General features: G+C 36.9%; 2 protein-coding genes across 4 annotated transcripts; both read right to left on the bottom strand.

Moving 5' to 3' along the window:
• Positions 1-122: 122 nt before the first annotated feature.
• cabp2a (calcium binding protein 2a) lies at positions 123-16,884 on the bottom strand. 3 transcript variants are annotated; one of them, XM_017463130.3, is made up of 7 exons: positions 16,576-16,884; positions 15,772-15,957; positions 2,511-2,541; positions 2,106-2,240; positions 1,141-1,250; positions 888-1,035; positions 123-253 (listed from the first exon to the last, which is right to left on the bottom strand). In XM_017463130.3, exons 1-7 carry the CDS (start codon positions 16,630-16,632, stop codon positions 228-230), a joined length of 693 nt encoding a protein of 230 aa, XP_017318619.1. In that variant the 5' UTR covers positions 16,633-16,884; the 3' UTR covers positions 123-227. The 3 variants fall into 3 exon arrangements, with proteins under 3 accessions (XP_017318619.1, XP_053535827.1, XP_053535826.1); XM_053679852.1 differs by lacking the exons at positions 15,772-15,957; positions 16,576-16,884 and adding an exon at positions 9,948-10,271; XM_053679851.1 differs by lacking the exon at positions 123-253 and having other exon boundaries at positions 762-1,035.
• LOC108262804 (kelch-like protein 10) lies at positions 3,271-5,584 on the bottom strand. The gene is made up of 2 exons (XM_017463146.3): positions 5,334-5,584; positions 3,271-4,801 (listed from the first exon to the last, which is right to left on the bottom strand). The coding sequence occupies exons 1-2, from the start codon at positions 5,489-5,491 to the stop codon at positions 4,528-4,530; spliced, it is 432 nt and encodes a 143-aa protein (XP_017318635.1). The 5' UTR covers positions 5,492-5,584; the 3' UTR covers positions 3,271-4,527.
• Positions 16,885-19,540: the final 2,656 nt, after the last annotated feature.

Genomic DNA, 19,540 nt, shown 5'->3' with positions numbered 1-19,540 from the left:
TTGTGTGTTTATAACCATTTAATATTATACATGATCACGGATGATTCTTAACTTTGAGATTTTATATGGAATCTTTCAGTTTCATTATATTAAACATCAAACAAAAACAGAAGATCAGAGCATTATGAGATATACTACATTAGGTTATTTTCTTTTAGACGGGCAATATTTCTCTCTTCATAGCAGGATTTAACAGATTTATTGGTCTTTGTTGTTTACTTGTGGGTTTAGCGAGACATCATCCGCACAAACTCTGCAGAGAAAAATAACAGTAAAGTATTCACCACATAAAAAGGTTTAAAGAACGTTTTTAAGAAATCGAAATCTTAACATTGTAAAGTTCTAGTTGACTTTCATCATTTGTTGTAACTTCATTATTTACACACTACTGAATGTATGTGGTACGTTTTACAGTAAATTATTCATTTAAAATACAAGCAGATAAAAGAACCTGCGGTGACCTTATTGAGGGTCAGAAGTATGGCTGGACATCTTGAGATGACAGAATTTTCAAAGATGGCCTTATAATTCCAAGGTCTCAAGATTTTCAAAGGTTATAAATGACCTCTAAGGGTTCATTCAATGCTGAGGATTTTGCAGTGCAGCTTTACCATCTATCATTCTACTCCAGCCTCTGCTATCATTTTCCTAGCCATGTAACCTCTCAAAAACATGGAATTGTAATTGAATTCTGTTAAATGAATCATTTAAAGATTAAAATAATTTAATTATTATTATTTTTATTTTATTTTTTTTGCAGATGTAAACTATACATTTTTGGCAAGGTCATGAATCAGAACCAGGAAATAAATGCTCCCTAATATCTTATTAGCAGTAGAATAATACATGCTTTTCACAAGCTATTCGATATCTGCTCTGTCTCTCACCCTCAAAATCGACCAAGCCATCTCCATTCAGGTCCACGTCTCTGAGGATCTCATCAATCTCTCTTTGGTTCAGCTGCTGACCCATCAGCTTCTTCATGGCCTCCCTCAACTCTGCCAGACTAATCTGACCATCACCATTAGAGTCAAACTGAGGCAGAGAGAGGAACAAATTCATTAAAAGGTACAGATTTGACTGTGCATTTTATATGCATCAGCCTCGTTTAATTGATTTGTAGAACACCAATTCACAAACCTCTCTAAAAGCATCTCTCAGTTCCTTCACTCCAATCATATCTGCTGTCTCAGCCAACATTTTAGGCCCCATTAGTTCCACAAAATCATCAAAGTCCACTCGGCCTCCACCTAAACAACGACAGCACAGCAGCACAGGTTTTTTCTGAATTTGAATATTCATGAAACAGTTCATGTGCATGCTGTGTGTATTGACTGTCTGTGTGCTTTAGTACATAAAAGCATGAAAGAAGTCTTCTGTTTATGTTCACTGGCAATTTATTATGCACGACACTCTTCCTGCCACTTTTGCTTTTTATTTCAGGATGGCCAGCATTTAAGTCACTGGTTTATATTAGTGTTGGTTTTTATGTTTGTGTGTTTTGGGTTTTTGTTGTTGTTGTAGTAACATCTCATTCACATGGACTAGTATAGCAGATGACCTAAATAATCTAAGGCTTATAATAAACATACAAAAATGTTTTGTTTTTTCTTTTTTAAGAAAGAAAAGTATAATTGTTTACATGGTGAATCTTTCTATGATGAGATGATTATGTAACATTTATGGAAGGAGTCTCCAGTACACAATCAGTACATTTTGCACAAGGTGTTCAGGACAGAGAACATTGTGCTGCATTTTATTGTTACTTATTAACTTTAAGAGAAAAAAAAAAAGAGACTCTGGTGAGGCAGTGACTGCATATAGATGCTATAATGCAAGCGATAAAAGCAACTAACTTGTTTCATGGACATTCCACAACATTAAATGTAACTCATGGCATTCATTAATAAAATAAAAATTGCAATTGCTGGTAAATTGCTGTGGTAAAAGAGGGAGCACTTATGTGCTGTTTTAACAAAAATAATCTAAACTTGAGTGCCATCACACCACCACGAGGCTGATTATTTTCCTATGACCATGTTTTGTTCCGAATGTAAACTTGAGTATCTGTCTCTGTGTTACATCATGCATCCAGTTGTACATACATATTTGCTGACTGAGCTCAATCAGCTCCATCTCTGTAGGCATGTATCCCATTGTCCTCATGCACTCGCCCAAATCTTTACAGGTGATGAAGCCGTCCTTATCCCTGTCAAACTCCTTGAAGGCTTCCTTCAGCTCTAAGAGAGAAAGAGTTGTTAGCTTTGTTTAATAGGTTTGAGAATGTTTAGAAGAATTGGTTAAGCGGTGTGCAGCTGGAGGATACTGAAGGTTACAGTTTAGCACAGAGTGGGTGAAAGCAGAGAGAGGATGGAGAAATGGCTAGAAAAAAGGACAGAAAAGGGAGCTTCGGTCAGATTGGTTAATGGACGGATGACGCTGATTATTAAGCCTTTATTTGTTATAATCATGGTTACAGGAGAAAGGTGAAATGTAACAGATTATTGTACCTTCAATTTCTTCTGGCCTTAGATCTCTGTCCTGTAGTGATTACCAATTACAACAAACACACAGAGACAAACAGTAATTTAGGACAGACAGAACCACACCCCAAACTTACAGAAGTATACCCATTCATGTTTACAGTGTGAAAATTGAAACTTAAATCTACTTATGTTGGGACACACAGTGGAATATTACACATTACCTGAGTGACAGAGATGGAAGGGTGCTAGGTTTGGGAATAGAATAGCTGTTTTGTCTCTTATTACATACATTGAAACAAGATCATAAAAAATGGATTTAAATTTTTACAAACATCATTTAATTTGATATGTGTTTGTAAGTATTAATGTAGTGATATGTGTGTGTACTGTGTGTACACAGAGAGTGTATACTGTGTGTTCAAAAATTTGTGACTTAACAAATAACAAGTAACTGTCCTGTCACAGCAAACCAGTGACTACCTTTCCCATCCTGTACTGTGGCCTACAAACAGGGCCGCCATGGACTGCAATTCCCAGAACACTCATTCATTCTAATCACGCGCACCTGCATCAAATTCACAGCACTCACAACAACAGTGTAAAGAAACTGTTTGAACACAATGACTTTGCGAAGTATTAGTGTTATCACCATAACAAGTGTTTGTTCCCTGTTCCTCGTTTTGATTCATGTTCTTTGATCTTATTTCTGGTGTCTCGTTCTCGATTCTTGCCTTGAATCGTTTTTGCCTGTTTGTTGATTGCCTGACCCATTACCGGTTTTTGACCATGCTATTGTCTTATGATTTGGATTGTCTGCCTCTCTCTCTTTATTAAAAGCGTTTATCTGCACTTGCATCCGTCCTAAATAGGGAGAGATACTTTGTATATTTCGTATATCACTAATTGGATAATTGGATGTGACAGGTCTAGGTCAAAGGTCATCATCAAATATAATTATGTTGACAGGTCAAAGGTCATCACCAACCGTCATTTTCTTAACAGTTGTCGTTAACGGTCCTCATCATGAAACCTAATTATGTTGAGAGTTGTATATCAAAGATAATGTTACATACATTCTGCATTTATGGTCTGCACTTAGATCAAGCAATCATATTATGTTGAGAGAATCACTCCAAAGATAATATTACATATGGTCTACACTTATGTCATTAAAGGTTATTAGCAACCGTCATTATCTTAACAGATATAGGTCATCACCAACCCTCATTTTCTTAACAGTTGTTAAAAATGGATAATGGTTTATATAATAAAGGTTTGTTTTAATCTGTTGTGTTCCCACACACAGACATACATACACACACACCCACAGAGAAGATACCCCCTGACCAATCAGAACAAAAGAAATTAAAATGCTACATCCAGTAGGTGGTGGTATATACACCATAATTTTATAGAAGAAGAAGACCACACCCACCCTCTTGATTTAAAATACTTTGTACTTACAACACAACATGTATGAGCTTTCAACATGGCTTGCCCTAATGAACTGAAAAAAGTTCACTCTTTTTTTGGGGAAGATTAGAAAAAATTTTAGAACATGTAAAGATTTTTTTGATGCAGAAAAAGGAGACGTTGTGCTTTTCAAGTTCTCGGTCCCGGGTCACATCCACTGGAGAAAAAAAACATGCCACTGTTCACTTTGCTATGGGTATGGGGCTAAAATCAAGATGTGGACTGCAATAAAAAGATAACCTTTGTAATAAAGTGTTGTGGGTTTTTTTTTTTTTGTGAGTCATAGTTCAAACGATCATTGATTTTGAAATGATTTTTAACAGCCTCAGATGTTTTATCACCCCCTCACCTCTCCGGAACGGTTCTACGAATAAACTCGTTTGAAATAAACAGCCGGAGACAGAGGTTCTGCCAATGGGATGTAGTTTAATAGCGTTTTTAAAAGCTCCACGTCTAGAGAAGGTCATCATACAGGACGGTGTACGTCGGGAAGCCCGGATATCACACAGCAGCTCAACGATATTCATGTCCAGGACGTGATGTGCAACGTGTAGGTGTAGGCCTGATCCTACAGCTCCCTGTACAAGTGAACGTCGGCGTCCTGCCAAATCCTGAAGCGATTTTCCGGGCTGAGATGTGCGTTCAGGAAGTCGTAGCAGTCACGAACAAGGTCTCGCATGAGCAGGTAATCGGCCATGACCAACACAGCCTGCACGTTATCAGTGGTGACTCGAATCTCCTGGGTGTAGATGTAATGGATTATAATCGCCATAATGTCTGGAGATACATTCGTCATGGTGTACACCTTCTGATCTGAGCTGCTCCCTGTCATGAACAGGGTTCTGGAATATCAGGAAGAGGAAACATATTAGGAACAACAGTTTGCTCTATAGTCTGGAAATCACGAATTGGAATCCTGATGATGATGATGATGGTGATGTGAAAGCTGTATTTTTAGAGAGTTTAAATAGAGGGCGTGTCTCTGGCCTGTCAATCAGAGTAGCCGATCAAGTGTGTTCGCTCAGGTACAGTGCAAACACGAGATGATGTACGATGGTGTCGATGAGGGTATTAGCGACCAACTAAAGAGGATCTGTGTATTTACAAACACTGTACGTCAGTGAATTATTGTAATCTCAGTGCATCACGAGTTGCTATGGTGGTGATGTGAAAGTTTTACTGAGTTTCCTGTCTAGTTATGAACTGGTTTTATTTTACTCTACTTATTAGCTGCTGTATTATATCGTTTTTTTTTTATTACTCAGTTTTCTCTTTTTAGTCACATCATTTCACCCTTCGCTCATCTGCTGTATAGTTTTTCCCATTAGCTAACACTTTTACGAATAAATGTGATTGGGGTTTTCTTGCTTTTACCTGAAATATGGGCTGTGCGCACAGAGGACGGTCTTGTGGACGTTGAATTCCACCTCGTCCACTCTGAGGACCGCGTCGCATAGCTCCTCCTCCAACCGTATGTCGTTCAGCACACTGCACATTGTCAGGGCTGCACTCCTCTCTCTCTCAAAACTCATATCAGATCTGTAATTTTCTTTGTAAAAGGCCGTGATGATGATGAGCGTTCACACAGGGCTGTTTTATAAAGACCCGAATCTCTAGAATTCCAGCATCACGGAATTCCAGCATTCTTAGAATCAGCTCATAGTGAAGGATCTCAGAATCAACAGCAGCTTCTCTTATTTATTTATTAGCTTATTTATTTATTTACTTATTTTTGATGGCCATTGTTTTATTATTATTATTATTATTATTATTATTATTATTATTATTGCTGTCCTTTTTATTTATCGGAGAGAAGCCTGTGAAATAAACCCTCTGCTTTACGTCACTAAGCTGTGGCCTCAAACTACATCACTGCATGATTTCATCATTAGTGTTTAAGTTGCCCAACATCAAACATAGTATATTATAATGACATTGATATTATAATAAACCTGGAAGTACCACATTCACCTGGCTGAATATATTACAGAACTTTATAGATTTTATTTTTATATTTTTACTTGTAAAAAAAAATAAAATAAAATAAAAATAATTCTCATTGATTTACCGCCACCTACTGGATGTAGCGTTTTAATTTCTTTTGTTCTGATTGGTCAGTGGTTATCTTCTCTGTGGGTGTGTGTATGCGTGTGTGTGTGTGTGTGTGTGTGTGCGCGCGTGTGTGTGTGTGTGTGTGTGTGTGTGTGTGTGTGTGGAGGGGGGGGGGACGCAACAGATTAAAACAAACCTTTATTACATAAAACATTATCCATTTTTAACTTTCATCTGTTAAGATAATGACGGTTGCTAATAACCTTTAATGACATAAGTGTAGATCATATGTAATATTATCTTTGGAGTGATTCTCTCAACATAATTAGGATTGATTGATCTAAGTGCAGACCATAAGTGCAGAATGTATATAACATTATCTTTGATATACAACTCTCAACATAATTAGGTTTGATGATGATGACCGTTAACGACAACTGTTAAGAAAATGACAGTTGGTGATGACCTTTCACCCGTCAACATAATTATATTTGATGATGACTTTTGACCTAGATCTGTCACATCCAATTATCCAATTAGTGATATACGAAATATACAAAGTATCTCTCCCTGGTTAGGACGGATGCAAGTGCAGATAAGCGCTTTTAATAAAGAGAGAGAGGCAGACAAGTGATTTTTGCTAGCATACAAAACCTGCAAACTATTTCTCTCTCTAACCTTCATTATGTGGAAAACCTGACAGTAACATTCAAATAAAACACTTAAATAGCATTGAATTGAAATTAATTATAGTTTACTAGTTCTACTTATCTTTACATATATAAAAATACTTCCTGCTATTCAGAATACAGAATAGATTGTTGTTAAATGGCTCTTTCAAAAGATTTTTTCCAAGCTCACAAGATTGGAAAAAGTAAATAAATAAATAAATAAATGAATAAAAATAAATAAAGATTTTTTGGATATTATGCTCATGCAAACCTGGATATCACGAACAAACCCCCTGCATTCCATCAGTGAAGCATGGTGTAGGGTGTACAATGCTGTGGGGCTATTTTGGGAATAGTATAGGCACAGTATGAAAAGGTCCACAATATAATAAGTGTATTAATGAGGTTTAAAATGGTGTTAGCTCCCACTTGGGGGGTGGGGTGGGGGGGATCTATGCAATTATTAGTTAATTTGTTTAATCACTGTTTAATATTTTTGTCTGTTTTCAACATTTGTGTCTAATTAATTTTGTTAATCAACAGATGCAATAGGGGTTTGGTGCTGTTTTTCAAAAGTCATAACTAGTGCTAAATTGAGAAAAACTTTAAAATATACCAAACTAATCAAAATGATTGGAGCAAAATTACTGGCTAGTTTTGCATGCAAGTTTTGGTATTTCATGAAATCACAAACTGAGCTCATATGATGCATTTCCCAAACAGTAACTACCATCCATAAAGAATTTAAATTGAAAGGTTTAAATAATAGTTACCAGGAGTTTAAAATTTTAAAAATCATATTTCTGAGATGACAAATGGTCTAATATATGTGGCACTATATAATGTCTTGTGTTTTGTTTGTTAAATAAGACTCTGTCTAATATTTAATAGATACATTATTTATTTAGGTTATTCGTCTTTTGTTAATATTCTACTCCTCTTCTACTTTTTAATTGTTCCAAATCTAATTCACTGTCTTACTTGTCCATGAAAACCACCCGCAATTCTTTATTTATTATTTTGTCTTATCTGATAAAAATAGATTTAAGCTGTAATAGGATGGACTGAGCCTCTGTTTTGGCAGTGACTGAGTGTGACCTCCTGGCTGAATCTCTGCATATTTAGGATTATTACTGTTGTGAATTGGCAAGGCTGCAGCTGGCAGATTACAACCAGGCAACTAATGGAGCTTGAACATGTTCAAATACTCGCCAGCATGCTTACATAATGCACAGATACATGAGTATTTGAAAGTACACACACATTTGAATGCAATTAAAATGCAATTTAACACACACACACACACACACACACACACACAGAGAGAGAGAGAGAGAGAGAGAGAGGTAGAGAGAGAGAGAGAGGTAGATTGCAAAGCCCGCCTACCGAGTAAACTGATAGGTTAGTTAGCACAAAGAGAGACCAATCAGGAGCACACTGTCTCTCTCTCTCTCTCTCTCTCTCTCTCTCTCTCTCTCTTTGAGAGAGAGAGTTGAGAGAGCAGTATAATATCTGCTATAAATTTAAAGGAATGAGTGGGTGTAGTTCACTAGCCATACTAAAAAGGATAGTGGGATTCTCATGCAGTCGTGTATATTGATCAAGTATTACATATTAAAGCTCAGATCCTTTGTTTCTGCTAAATGTTTCATTTAGTAAGTGCACAGGCAGTCAGGGAACAGTTGGCATTACGTAAGTTACTGTCATTAGTAATCACATTCAAATGTTCAACAACACACAATACACTTAAAGGACTATCAGATAGCATAGGCTGGGACCTGTTATTTATTTTATCATGTATGCAGTGCAAATGTCACTGTGTGTGAATTCTGTCAAGCTGCCAAAACCAAATTCTGGCCAAAATTGTGTTCTCTCTTTATGACATACTCATCACATACTTTAACACATAGGTAGGATGATATGATCATGTACAATTGAAGTAAGCAAAGATGGAAATAAACATCTATATTGCAAATATATCAAGAGTATAATTGTCATGACCAGGAGGTGGAAAGGATCCTAATAATAATCCTGATAATCAAGTTAACCACATGTTTATTGCATTTAAATTTCCCAGTTTAACAATATGTGCTAAAACCACATGACTGGCTGCCAGTCCAAGAAAATTCGATGCAGCACAACAAATTTAACTGTATGATGAACTAAAGGCAGCGTAATATATGTATGTGTTTGTGTGTGTGTGTGGTGTGTGTGTATATATATATATATATATATATAGTCAGCTTTGAGTGTGGAGATTAGAATGATAAGAAGCTAAGAAACATTAAGCTTTGTTTTGTGTGCAGATTTTGTCCATATTGTTTTTGTCACCTTTATCAGGCAATTGATATATATGAAAGAAACATGGAGAACAACCCAACACAATCCAACAACATTTTTAAAATGAAACTATTTTTATATCAGAAATTCTAACATAATAAAATTGAGCTGTCTGAAGCAAAACTCAAACGTTTTACATGCATTTTCATTTTAGAACTCAATTATGTGTATAAAGCCAATGGAAACTAGTCACATTTTAGGCAGTGTGAGGTCAGTGCTGAAGCTCGGACATGAAGGAAGACTTATGCTTTGAATTAACATGATCGTAATTGCAGGATTAAAACAATTGTCTTTAGAGTCCTTCAGCGCTGTGGAACATTAACACACATTTAAAAACAAACTCACATGAAAAGCTGCTTGTCAGTAGACAAGTATCCAATCTCAGGGTTCATCAGGAGAGAGGTGATGATGTTGGGCTGAAGGGGGAGGGAAACTCTGGAATGTGGTGGTTATGAAGGAATGACTGGAGATTGAGAAGGTGAAACAAATGGACGAACCGACATATGGTCAGGGATGTCAACATATATTAGCGTTTGGGGGATAAATAACTGTGTGCATGTGTTGTTCAAATGTGTTGATATGTAAACACATCATGCCAGTCATGCCAGATACTTAATAGCAGTGGCTCTCAGCCCCATGAACTTCCTGAGTCCTTTTCCATTTTGGCAGTCACACTGTTGGAAGGTGGAGGCCATGAAGCATATATGCAATTATGTACAGTGTGGATACACAATGTACTTACTGTTGTAAAAAAAAAAAAAGTAGTTTGATACTCCAGATGTTAGAAACACTAACACATTGGATTTTATGTAAAGGCATAGCAATTAGCTGAAAGAGGAACTGCTATAGTGTATAGTGCATGTATGAAAGTATGTGAGTATGCCTGTGTGTGTGTGTGTGTGTGTGTGTGTGTGTGTGTACATACAAGCTGGGACTGAGCAAAGCCCTGTCGGAGAAAGATGCAGGCAGGACCTAAGATGTTGTGCAGCATGGTACAGTTCTGGACCAGAGCACATAGGGGCTCATCAAACTCTCTCTCACTCCCTGACTCCTCATCCTCATCGTTTTCACCCCTTGTACCCTGCAGCACTCCAAGCATCGCCACTGTGCCAGAGTCTAGGGGCACAACACCCTTTAGCAGGAACCAAACAGTCAGAACAGAGCCAAGTGCCATTTATCCAGCAATCAAACACCAAGCTCACAGCTTTATTATCCCCGCAGTAGTAATTATTGGTTTAATGAGATTAGCCAGCTGTGCTGCTTAAAGGTATAGCACACAGTTTGAAATACAGCTTTCGATTTCAAACAACTGACTATACAATGCATTCTAAAAGGCATTCAAATACGTTGATGGTGTTACGATTTGCATTAAGATTCTACCACTAGATCACACGTTTTTCTTTTTCTCTTTTCCAGTATGGTCAGATATATATATATATATATATATATATATATATATATATATATATATATATATATATATATATATATATATAAAAGAAAACTGGACATGTCTTACCTTTATCATATTATCTCTTTTGGATGGCTTGGCTCCCATTCCCAGTTTTTGCTCTACATCCCCCTGCCTTCAACTTTTTTCTCACTCCCTCCCTTTGCTCCCTCCTTCGTTCCCCTTAACTCACTCTTACTTCCTGTGATCGGATATTAGACAAACTTTAGATCTCCTTTGCAGTTCTATACATCAGATGATGAAAGCAGCTATCCGGTTATCTAACCTGTTCTAATCTCTTTACCTTCGTCTTGGATTTGTTGTCCATTTTCTCTCTGTCACGTTTCATCCTTTCAGCATAGAGTTTTCTGCCTCACTTTGTCAATGTAGGTTATTTTTTTCTTTCCAAAAATATACCTTCTACTATATAGAACTACAAGCTACTGATTCCGCATCAGCATGAAGGTGATGAATGGAGAGAGAAAGAGAGAGATAGAGAGGGAAATGGGAGGGGTGACATGGAGGAAGGTGGGGATGAGGATATATGGGGACACTGGAGGGTTTGTTAAATCTGGAAAATTTGAGATTACACAGCGAGTGAAATCACATTGGTGCTGATGACAGGAGCTGAGTGCTGACAAAGTAAACAAATACACACACACACAGGGAGAGAGAGAGAGAGAGAGAGAGAGAGAGAGAGAGAGAGAGAGAGAAGTTGGACTGGCACCAGCAGGACTGCTGAAGACCAAACAACAGAGATAGAGATAAATTCCACTGACAGAAAATGAAGATAAGGTGCAGGGATGAAAGAAAGAGCAACCGATGAAGTGAAAGATGAGGCTAGCTAGGTGGTGGTTTTGGGACACAAGAAGAAGGGTAAAAAGAATGAGAACTGACTAAAAAAAGATTTGAATAGACAAGAAAGAGTCTTGCTAGTACTTTGTCTAATAAATTGAATGCTTTGTGTTTAATCCAAAAGTGTTCTAGCACCAATTTACGTCACAAGACTTAAACATTGCTCCAAAAGCTAACATTTGTCCTTACATTTAGCCTGACCACTGTTTAAAAAGGGCTGAAAGGAATATATCTAAACGATGCCGGCATTCCCTTACCTCTGCCCATATGAAGCAGGAAGATGAGTTCCCCTGTCCAGATAAATTATTAGTATATTACAGAGCCACAGCCTGCAAAAATACAATTTGATCCCCTCGGGTTTTGCAGACAGCATTCAGCATTGTTGCATTTTACCCTTACAAGAACTACATAGAAGGATTACTTGCAAAAAATATTTCTTTATTTTTTTTTTAAACTAGACTATACGTTTCAAAATGATAAATCGCTGTTCATCCACATAGCAATGAAAAACATTTCTGTACTATAGGAAATCACACTATTACCAAATGTGTTGTACTTAAATTGTACTTAATTGTACTAATATTGTTGCTTTTAAAACGTTTGTTTACACCTCTGCAAGCGTTTATCGGCAACAGGTCACCAGAAATTGTAAGGTAATTTATAGACCCTACATACACACAATATTAAATGCTAACTGAACACAGATGCTCACACACTTAATCCTGTAATCTGGATGGGGAGTGAAGTTTCCAACTGATTTGTTTCAGTGTAGTGCATATTTTTACTTTGGCATGTATATAATTCGAACCACTAGAGGGCTCCTGTCGTTGTATACACTGAAATAAATGATACACATACACTGTAGTGCACTTATTTCACCACCAGCTGGCAGATTAAGACCAGGCCACCAACAACCCATCCAAATTTACAAATAATAAGATGGTGCTAAAAACTAAAGCACAGCTGTAGATGTAACAATTTTCAAATCAGACAGAAACACTACAACATAAATAAATGTTTTTCATGTATGCAGTTTATATGAAAAACCAAACAATCATTTATTTAATGAAATATTTCTTGACAGCACCTGCCAGACAATGCTTAGCTAAAGAGCTTCTAAGTGGGACTACTGAACATTTCAGATTGGACTACTAAACATTCTGGACATTCCAAACAGGACTACTGAACATTCTGGACATTCCAAACAGGACAACTGAAAATTCTGGACATTCCAAACAGGACTACTGAACAATTCAAACAAGACTACTGAACACTCCAAACAGGACTACTGAACATTCCAAACAGGACTACTGAACAATCCAAACAGGACTACTGAACAATCCAAACAAGACTACTGAACACTCCAAACATGACTACTGAACACTCCAAACAGGACCACTGAACACTCCAAACAGGACTACCCAACACTTCAAAGAGGAATACTAAACATTTCAAACAGGATTACTGGACATTCCAAACAGGACTACTGAACACTCCAAACAGGACCACTGAACACTCCAAACAGGACTACTCAACATTCCAAACAGGACTTCTGAACACTCCAAACAGGACCAGTGCACATTCCAAACAGGACTACTGAACACTCCAAACAGGACTACTGAACACTCCAAGCAGGACTACTGAACACTCCAAACAGGACTACTGAACACTCCAAGCAGGACTACTGAACACTCCAAACAGGACTACTGAACACTCCAAGCAGGACTACTGAACACTCCAAACAGGACTACTGAACACTCCAAACAGGACTACTGAACACTCCAAACAGGACCAGTGGACATTCCAAACAGGACTACTGGACATTCCAAACAGGACTTCTGAACACTCCAAACAGGATGACTGGACATTCTGAACATTTGAAATAGGACTACTGAACACTCCAAACAGGACCAGTGCACATTCCAAACAGGACTACTGAACACTCCAAACAGGACTACTGAACATTCCAAACAGGACTACTGAACACTCCAAACAGGATGACTGGACATTCTGAACATTTGAAATAATAGAACTACTGAACACTCCAAACAGGACTACTAATCATTTTAAATAGGACTACTGAACATTCCAAACATAATACTGGATATTATTAATGGACTATTTGTAAATCACCTACAACACACACACACACACACACACACACACACACACACACTGTATCAGATTGTGTGTAAATTAGCAATCTTCATTTTTAATAATCAATAATTAATTAAGTGATCATGTTTTTGAAGGTAGTGTCTGCTTAAAACATCAAGTAGTCTTGTTTTGTTAACAATTTTGGAAGATCTGAAAAAGGTTTTAAAAAGATTTTTTTTAAATAATTTTATTTATTTATTTATTTATTTTTTAAAGAAATTTTAGTACATTTGACAGTTGAAATGTGTGAAAGCAAATGAGAGAATCTGTAAATGGTATAAATAATGATTTATCTGCCAAACTGATTAGGGTTACAAGCAGAACTCTGCTCCGTGAATAAGGGCTATGCCAGACAATTCTGGCTCCCATTCTACAAACAACAAGATTTAGTGCATCTCATTTTGTTACTAATGCCTTGTGTAAATCTCTCTCTCTCTCTCTCTCTCTCTCTCTCTCTCTCTCTCTCTCTCTCACTCTGTGTGTGTGTGTGTGTGTGTGTGTGTGTGTGTGTGTGTGTGTTATGTTTTATTATCTGGGATTTGGGTCATAGTCCACACACAGGTGGTTTGCCAGTGGATTACAGCAAAGCCCAAATGGCTGAAGGGTGAGTGGGTGAGAAAAAGAGCGAAAAACAGAGGAGCAATACTCAGTGGGTGAAATGGATGGGTTGATTGGTGTCAATTAAAAACTAACCAGTGCTGTAAAGTTACAACCTCTTTTGAGTCATAGTAAAATGGTAACAACATTGGTTTATCACTGTTGACTGGAATGCATTGCTTTTTTTTTTTTTTTTACAATGCTTATACAACCTTATGCCATTATGTAACATTACAGCCAGGGAGTGACATTACAGATCCAACATAACATCCAGCCTTCTAATCTTTCTTATCAGTTTTTTTGTGTGTGTAAAATCCAACAAGGTTGGTGACTAATGCTGTAATCCTGCCCCGACTTGCCTTTAAGGGCAACAAATAATTTGTGCATTTAAATCTGTCACACACATCTTCTTTCATCATCTCAGTGGAGATGTAGAGGATGCCTGAACACACATAAGAATGCTTGCCAGAAATTTAGGCTTAGAGGTAAGCAGCCTGTAAATTATTTTAGAATACATATTGATGTAAATTACTCAGATCAAAGTTTTGCCTTTAACTTTAACTAATTTGTTTTTTTAATGAATTCATTTATGCATTCAGTTTACATGATGCAATTCAGCAATTCAGAGCTAAAGATAGAAACACTGGGTACAAAGCTGGAGTATACCCTGGTATGCAGTTTGCAGGACATACCTCTTTATATTGTGCAGGGTTATAATACGAGGTGGGAATACACCCTGGATGGGACGTCAGCCCATAGCAGAGCACTATGCACACACTCATATTTAGTGGCAATTTAGGGTCATCAATCCACCTACCAGCATGTTTTGGGAGGTAACAGCAAACTGGAGAAAACCACACATTTTAGGAGACTATGGGAAACTCTTCATTGACAGTAACCAAACTCAGGATTGGCAGCAAAAGTGTCTTTTATGCTAATATGAATTGACTCGAGAAAATTACACAAATGAGTTGTTTTATTCTTAGAAGCTCTAGCTCAGCTATTTCAGTGGGAGTCATTACTCTCTACCTACTCTCGACAGGTACTGTGAAGCCATTCACAGCTGAAAGGTGATGAGTATATCAAGAATTCCAGGCTGGCAGCACATATGGAGCAAACATAAGAAAGCTGCACACTGGGTATGAAGCCAGAAACAACAAATGCTCTGTCCATATGCTCAGCCCGGCATTAGGACTTCTCTCCCTTATTTTCCATGACACAGATTCACACAAGAATGGAAGCTGCAAACTCATTGTTCATGTTTACAAGCACACAGACCTTACCAGTGGACCAGCAAATGCACAATCGCTCTTTATTCCAAACTTTTTTCTCTGCACTGAGTCAATAAATAACCTTCATTTCACCATTGTGACCTGAGAGCAAATGCCCTTTAAGATCTTTGAGATCTGAGAGATCTGAGACACACAGATGACAACCAAAGCAAAAGATGACATGTATTGTATGCTTTATGCGCTCAGTTTTTGCAGCCTTTGCACTCTCAGACAACAATAAGAAACAATCTATGATTAAACTTAGTGGAAATGACCAAAAACACCTAGATGTGTACCACTCACTGCACATAATCACCAAGAATCACAATGATATGTCAGAGGATGGCTACCAAAGTATCTCCTGTACAAAAATTGTCTTAGAGCCAATGCCATGACCCCGCTGCTTTTTTTTTTTATACCTGACCAAAAACAGACGCCACCATAGGTCTGAGTTTCCTCCGCTCAGTCTCGTCATTACGTAGGTCTTCTTCTGCCTCTGTGGGTGACCTCAAGCTGAGGGTCTTCATTTTGGACGGGTGTTGGAAGCTCCCACCTGGGGCGGTGCTCCATCTCCTCAGTTTCTCAACCTTGTTTTTAATTGATCCCTGCATGGAGACAAACCAGGGAATTAAAATCATCTGGCAAAAAATGGTCCTAATACTCAAAATCATTAAGTAAAGTAAGAAATTAATGGATCCAGAATGAAAAAGCATAATCTCACTAGGCTATACTCAACTAAGTGGGGGAGTCCTTGTCAAATTATATGATTTAAAAATGGAATGAAATATTAGTTGGAATGCAACTGTCAACAACATGAATTTCCCGATTTGCAGTTTAAATAAAGTAAAAATGCCCAGGAACTTGCAAAGTGTGTGATATTTTTTATTTAAGAACATTGACTAATAAATGAACCACCTGTGATTACTATTTACATAATACACGGCAATTTAAAGCCACAAACATAAACAGTTTTAGAGTTTCAGAAATCTCAAAAAAAAAAAATCTTTCTTAAAAAGCTTCAAATAATATCTGGTCATGTGAGACTATTTTTAATCAAATAGTGTGAGGGCAACAAACTTCCAAACTGTGTTGCACATTATAATCAAGTGCTGAAGTAACTTTACTAATAATTTATAATCACAGTGTGAAAATGTAACCGTATGTTCTAAAGAAAATGTACAAGTACAAGTAATATAAATATAAAGAAAAGACAAAATGCTCACCTTTTTTACAATCTTATCCTGTGGGACGTTGAGAGTATCCATGCTTCCTGCTTCCATTGTGATTATTACTTACATTACCATCAATATCCAACCCTCAGTCCAGCTGTCTTTCTGGCCCTGTTTCTCGTTGTCCCTTTCCCCTCCACATTCTGCTTCAGAAAGCAGCTTTGGAAAGCATCTCTGTCTCGTAATCACTTGCCCCTCCTCTTTCTCTATTCATTCTCTTTTCACATTTCCAGCATACACAGTTTGTGCTTGGTGAAGGAATTGCTAAATTAACAAATGAGTTCCCTGGTGTAATAATCTAACCTTTCCGCAGTTATCAAAATACCAAAATATAAACATGGCACCTTCCCATCAAACACCAATTTTGTTGGTTCTAGCGCTCTAACTTACATGCTATCCACAGCATTTCCTGTCCTATATGCAATGCATATATCCACAGCATATGTGGATATCCACAGCATCCATAATGATCAAATGGGCATCTAGATCTAATTCCACAGCATTTCCTGTCCTATATGCAGTGCATACAAATTATTTAATTCATCTTGTCTATTGTCCTCCTCACCTCCACCTCCATTAATTCTTAAAGTTCAATATTAAGGCCTCACTACATTTTCACTAATTAGTGCTACACCAGCCTTTGTCTTCTGTATGAAATTTTCAGTTAAAAACAGTAATAAAAAATCATAGCATTTCAGTCATATAATATTTGTACGACCCTGAGACCAAGTTGTTAGATTATAAACCTTTGTCCCATTTATATATTTAGAAAAGAAGTTTAAAAAAATGTAGGCAGGCACTACACTTAGGAAAGCGTAGATGGTTTTAGTGATGTTTTATGCATACAGATAACCACCTGTATATAACCTCCCACTGTAAAAACACTCCTGTGAACCATCCATGCCTGTGTGCCAAAGGTCACATACAGTCTACAAGAGATAACTTCCCTTGTAAGCTTTTGGAACAGCATTGTTCTGTTGATGCAGCACTGACCTTCCAGTGAAGTCTCGAAGTTGGGTAGTGTAGCTAAAGTGTTGGCAGTTCAGAACATTTCTCTTAAGGTCCAGCTTGTAATAATGTCTCATAAGATAAATCTGACTGTCATTTGAATTCAAGCAACACCTCTAATTCTCTGTAGGGAAGGTGCACCTGTGTAAAGCTATATGTCGGAAGGATAAGTGTGAAAATGTCCCTCGTTTTGAGACAGTTAGCATATTGATCATGTTCTAGTTCTTTTCTGCAGGTAAGATCTCACAAATGTTATTTCTAGAGGTCAAATCTTTATCAGTGGATAGTTAACCACTTTCAGTTTATTCAAAATCTCAGTACATTAACTGTCATTTGAATACATCCCTCCTTCCTTGTAGTTTTAATAGCTTCACTGTTTAAAAAAAAAATCTGAATATGTATGAGTGTGCTTTGTGTCAATTGACCCAGTTAAGTGTGCTCCGTTTTGAGTGTACCTGGTTTGAGTGTTTTCTGTTATAGTAGGTGCTTTACTGCTGTCCCATTTCATCTTTAAAAAAAAAAAAAAAAAAAGTGTTCATCTTTAAAAAAAAAAAAAAAAATTCTGTTTGAGAGTAGTCCAAAAACACAAAAAAGTTCACAAACGCATACAACTCTCCTTACCTTTTTCAATCTAATTCCATGCTAATTATCACTACTGCTCAACCACTGCAGCATAAAAATAACAAACCCCTTTTTGTTAAAAAAAAAAAAAAAAGGATCATAGAAATATGTATTTGAGGATTGTGAGCAAATGTAAGGCTTAATGTGTTCATCTCTGGATGTCTGTATTTTGTTCCAGTGATGCATGTATGCAGCTTTAATACCACTAAGAGAATCTGTCATATATGAAGAGTGGAGTGATGTCCCTTTCCCCATCACTCAAGTTAATATCAGTATGTTTTTGTTTTTGATGGTTGTTTTTATTTATTTATAAAGCATTGAAAAGTAGCACTGCTGAACTAGGATCTGATTTTAGTACTGTTATCAGAATGGGTAGATATCTATTACATATCTATTATTTTAAAATGCTTTAAAATTAGCATGACATTAATGGTATTTGTGAGCAATAGCCTCTCCATGTTACTCAGAATACCACTACTACTACTACACTGTAAGCATGAGCTACACATTACAGATCAACAGATTTTTCTGGTTACAAAATAAAGCTTCATAGAATACACTTGTGAAGGAAATTATTATCAGATTATCAGATAGCTATTTCCCCTCCAGTTATTTATAATATTCTTATAATTTTGGTATTGGGGAAAATCAAAAAGGATATTCCTACCATCATCTAACCTGCTAATACTCTCTTGTTTCCCCTCTTCGTAAACAATGTGGTGAGGTCCTTCTTCCATTGCTCATTTATCACATTCTGTTATTTGCTGACATACTTGGACAAGGCAATTTCTGAATTTCTGAATCTGTTTATGCAAATATAACATGTGTCAGAAGAAATACGTGTATTAGGAGTATAGATGTTTAACTATATATTCTTATTCTGATCTTATTTTTAGTTTTAGCTCAAATAAATCCTAAGTTTGATTTATAAAAGTTCATATGACTGACTGTCGCATCTGATTTGAAAGAAGAAAATTGTCAAAAAGGTTAAATTATATAACAATGCAATGCTTACACTGTAACTTCTTTGACCTATGTTGTTTTTAATTAAAGGGCAATGCTACTATTCTTCCAGAGTAATCTAGTGAAAGCTCCTGAGCTAAACACTGGAATCTCTCATCAAGTTTGACTTGATTCTCTTAAAGAAACTCTTAAAGCTGAAATGGCTCACAAAGCTTTTTGATATTTGGTAGCTGTGAGGTTGAGTGAACTGCTTGGGGTTGAGAGAAATGGAGAACTCTTCCTTCTTCTGTTACTCAAGACTAGAGTTGTGACTTTCCCCACCAGCCCATTAAAAAAGCAAAGACTGCCTAATCCTAAGACAGATGTG

The sequence above is a fragment of the Ictalurus punctatus genome, chromosome 3, assembly GCF_001660625.3.
Source record: "Ictalurus punctatus breed USDA103 chromosome 3, Coco_2.0, whole genome shotgun sequence".
Taxonomy (NCBI): domain Eukaryota; kingdom Metazoa; phylum Chordata; class Actinopteri; order Siluriformes; family Ictaluridae; genus Ictalurus; species Ictalurus punctatus.
This window is presented reverse-complemented; position numbering and strand designations above follow the sequence as displayed.

Bases quoted from the DNA above. Each gene is read 5' to 3' on its own strand.
- LOC108262804 (XM_017463146.3), bottom strand. From the start codon at position 5,491: ATGAGTTTTGAGAGAGAGAGGAGTGCAGCCCTGACAATGTGCAGTGTG. The intron at 4,802-5,333 runs GTAAAAGCAAGA...CTGATATTCCAG, and splicing joins GCGCACAGCCCATATTTCAG to AACCCTGTTCATGACAGGGA.
- cabp2a (XM_053679851.1), bottom strand. From the start codon at position 16,632: ATGGAAGCAGGAAGCATGGATACTCTCAACGTCCCACAGGATAAGATT. The intron at 2,542-15,771 runs GTATAAAAAAAA...TAATCACTACAG, and splicing joins TGGCGTCTGTTTTTGGTCAG to GACAGAGATCTAAGGCCAGA. The intron at 1,036-1,140 runs GTTTGTGAATTG...TCTCTGCCTCAG, and splicing joins TGAGAGATGCTTTTAGAGAG to TTTGACTCTAATGGTGATGG.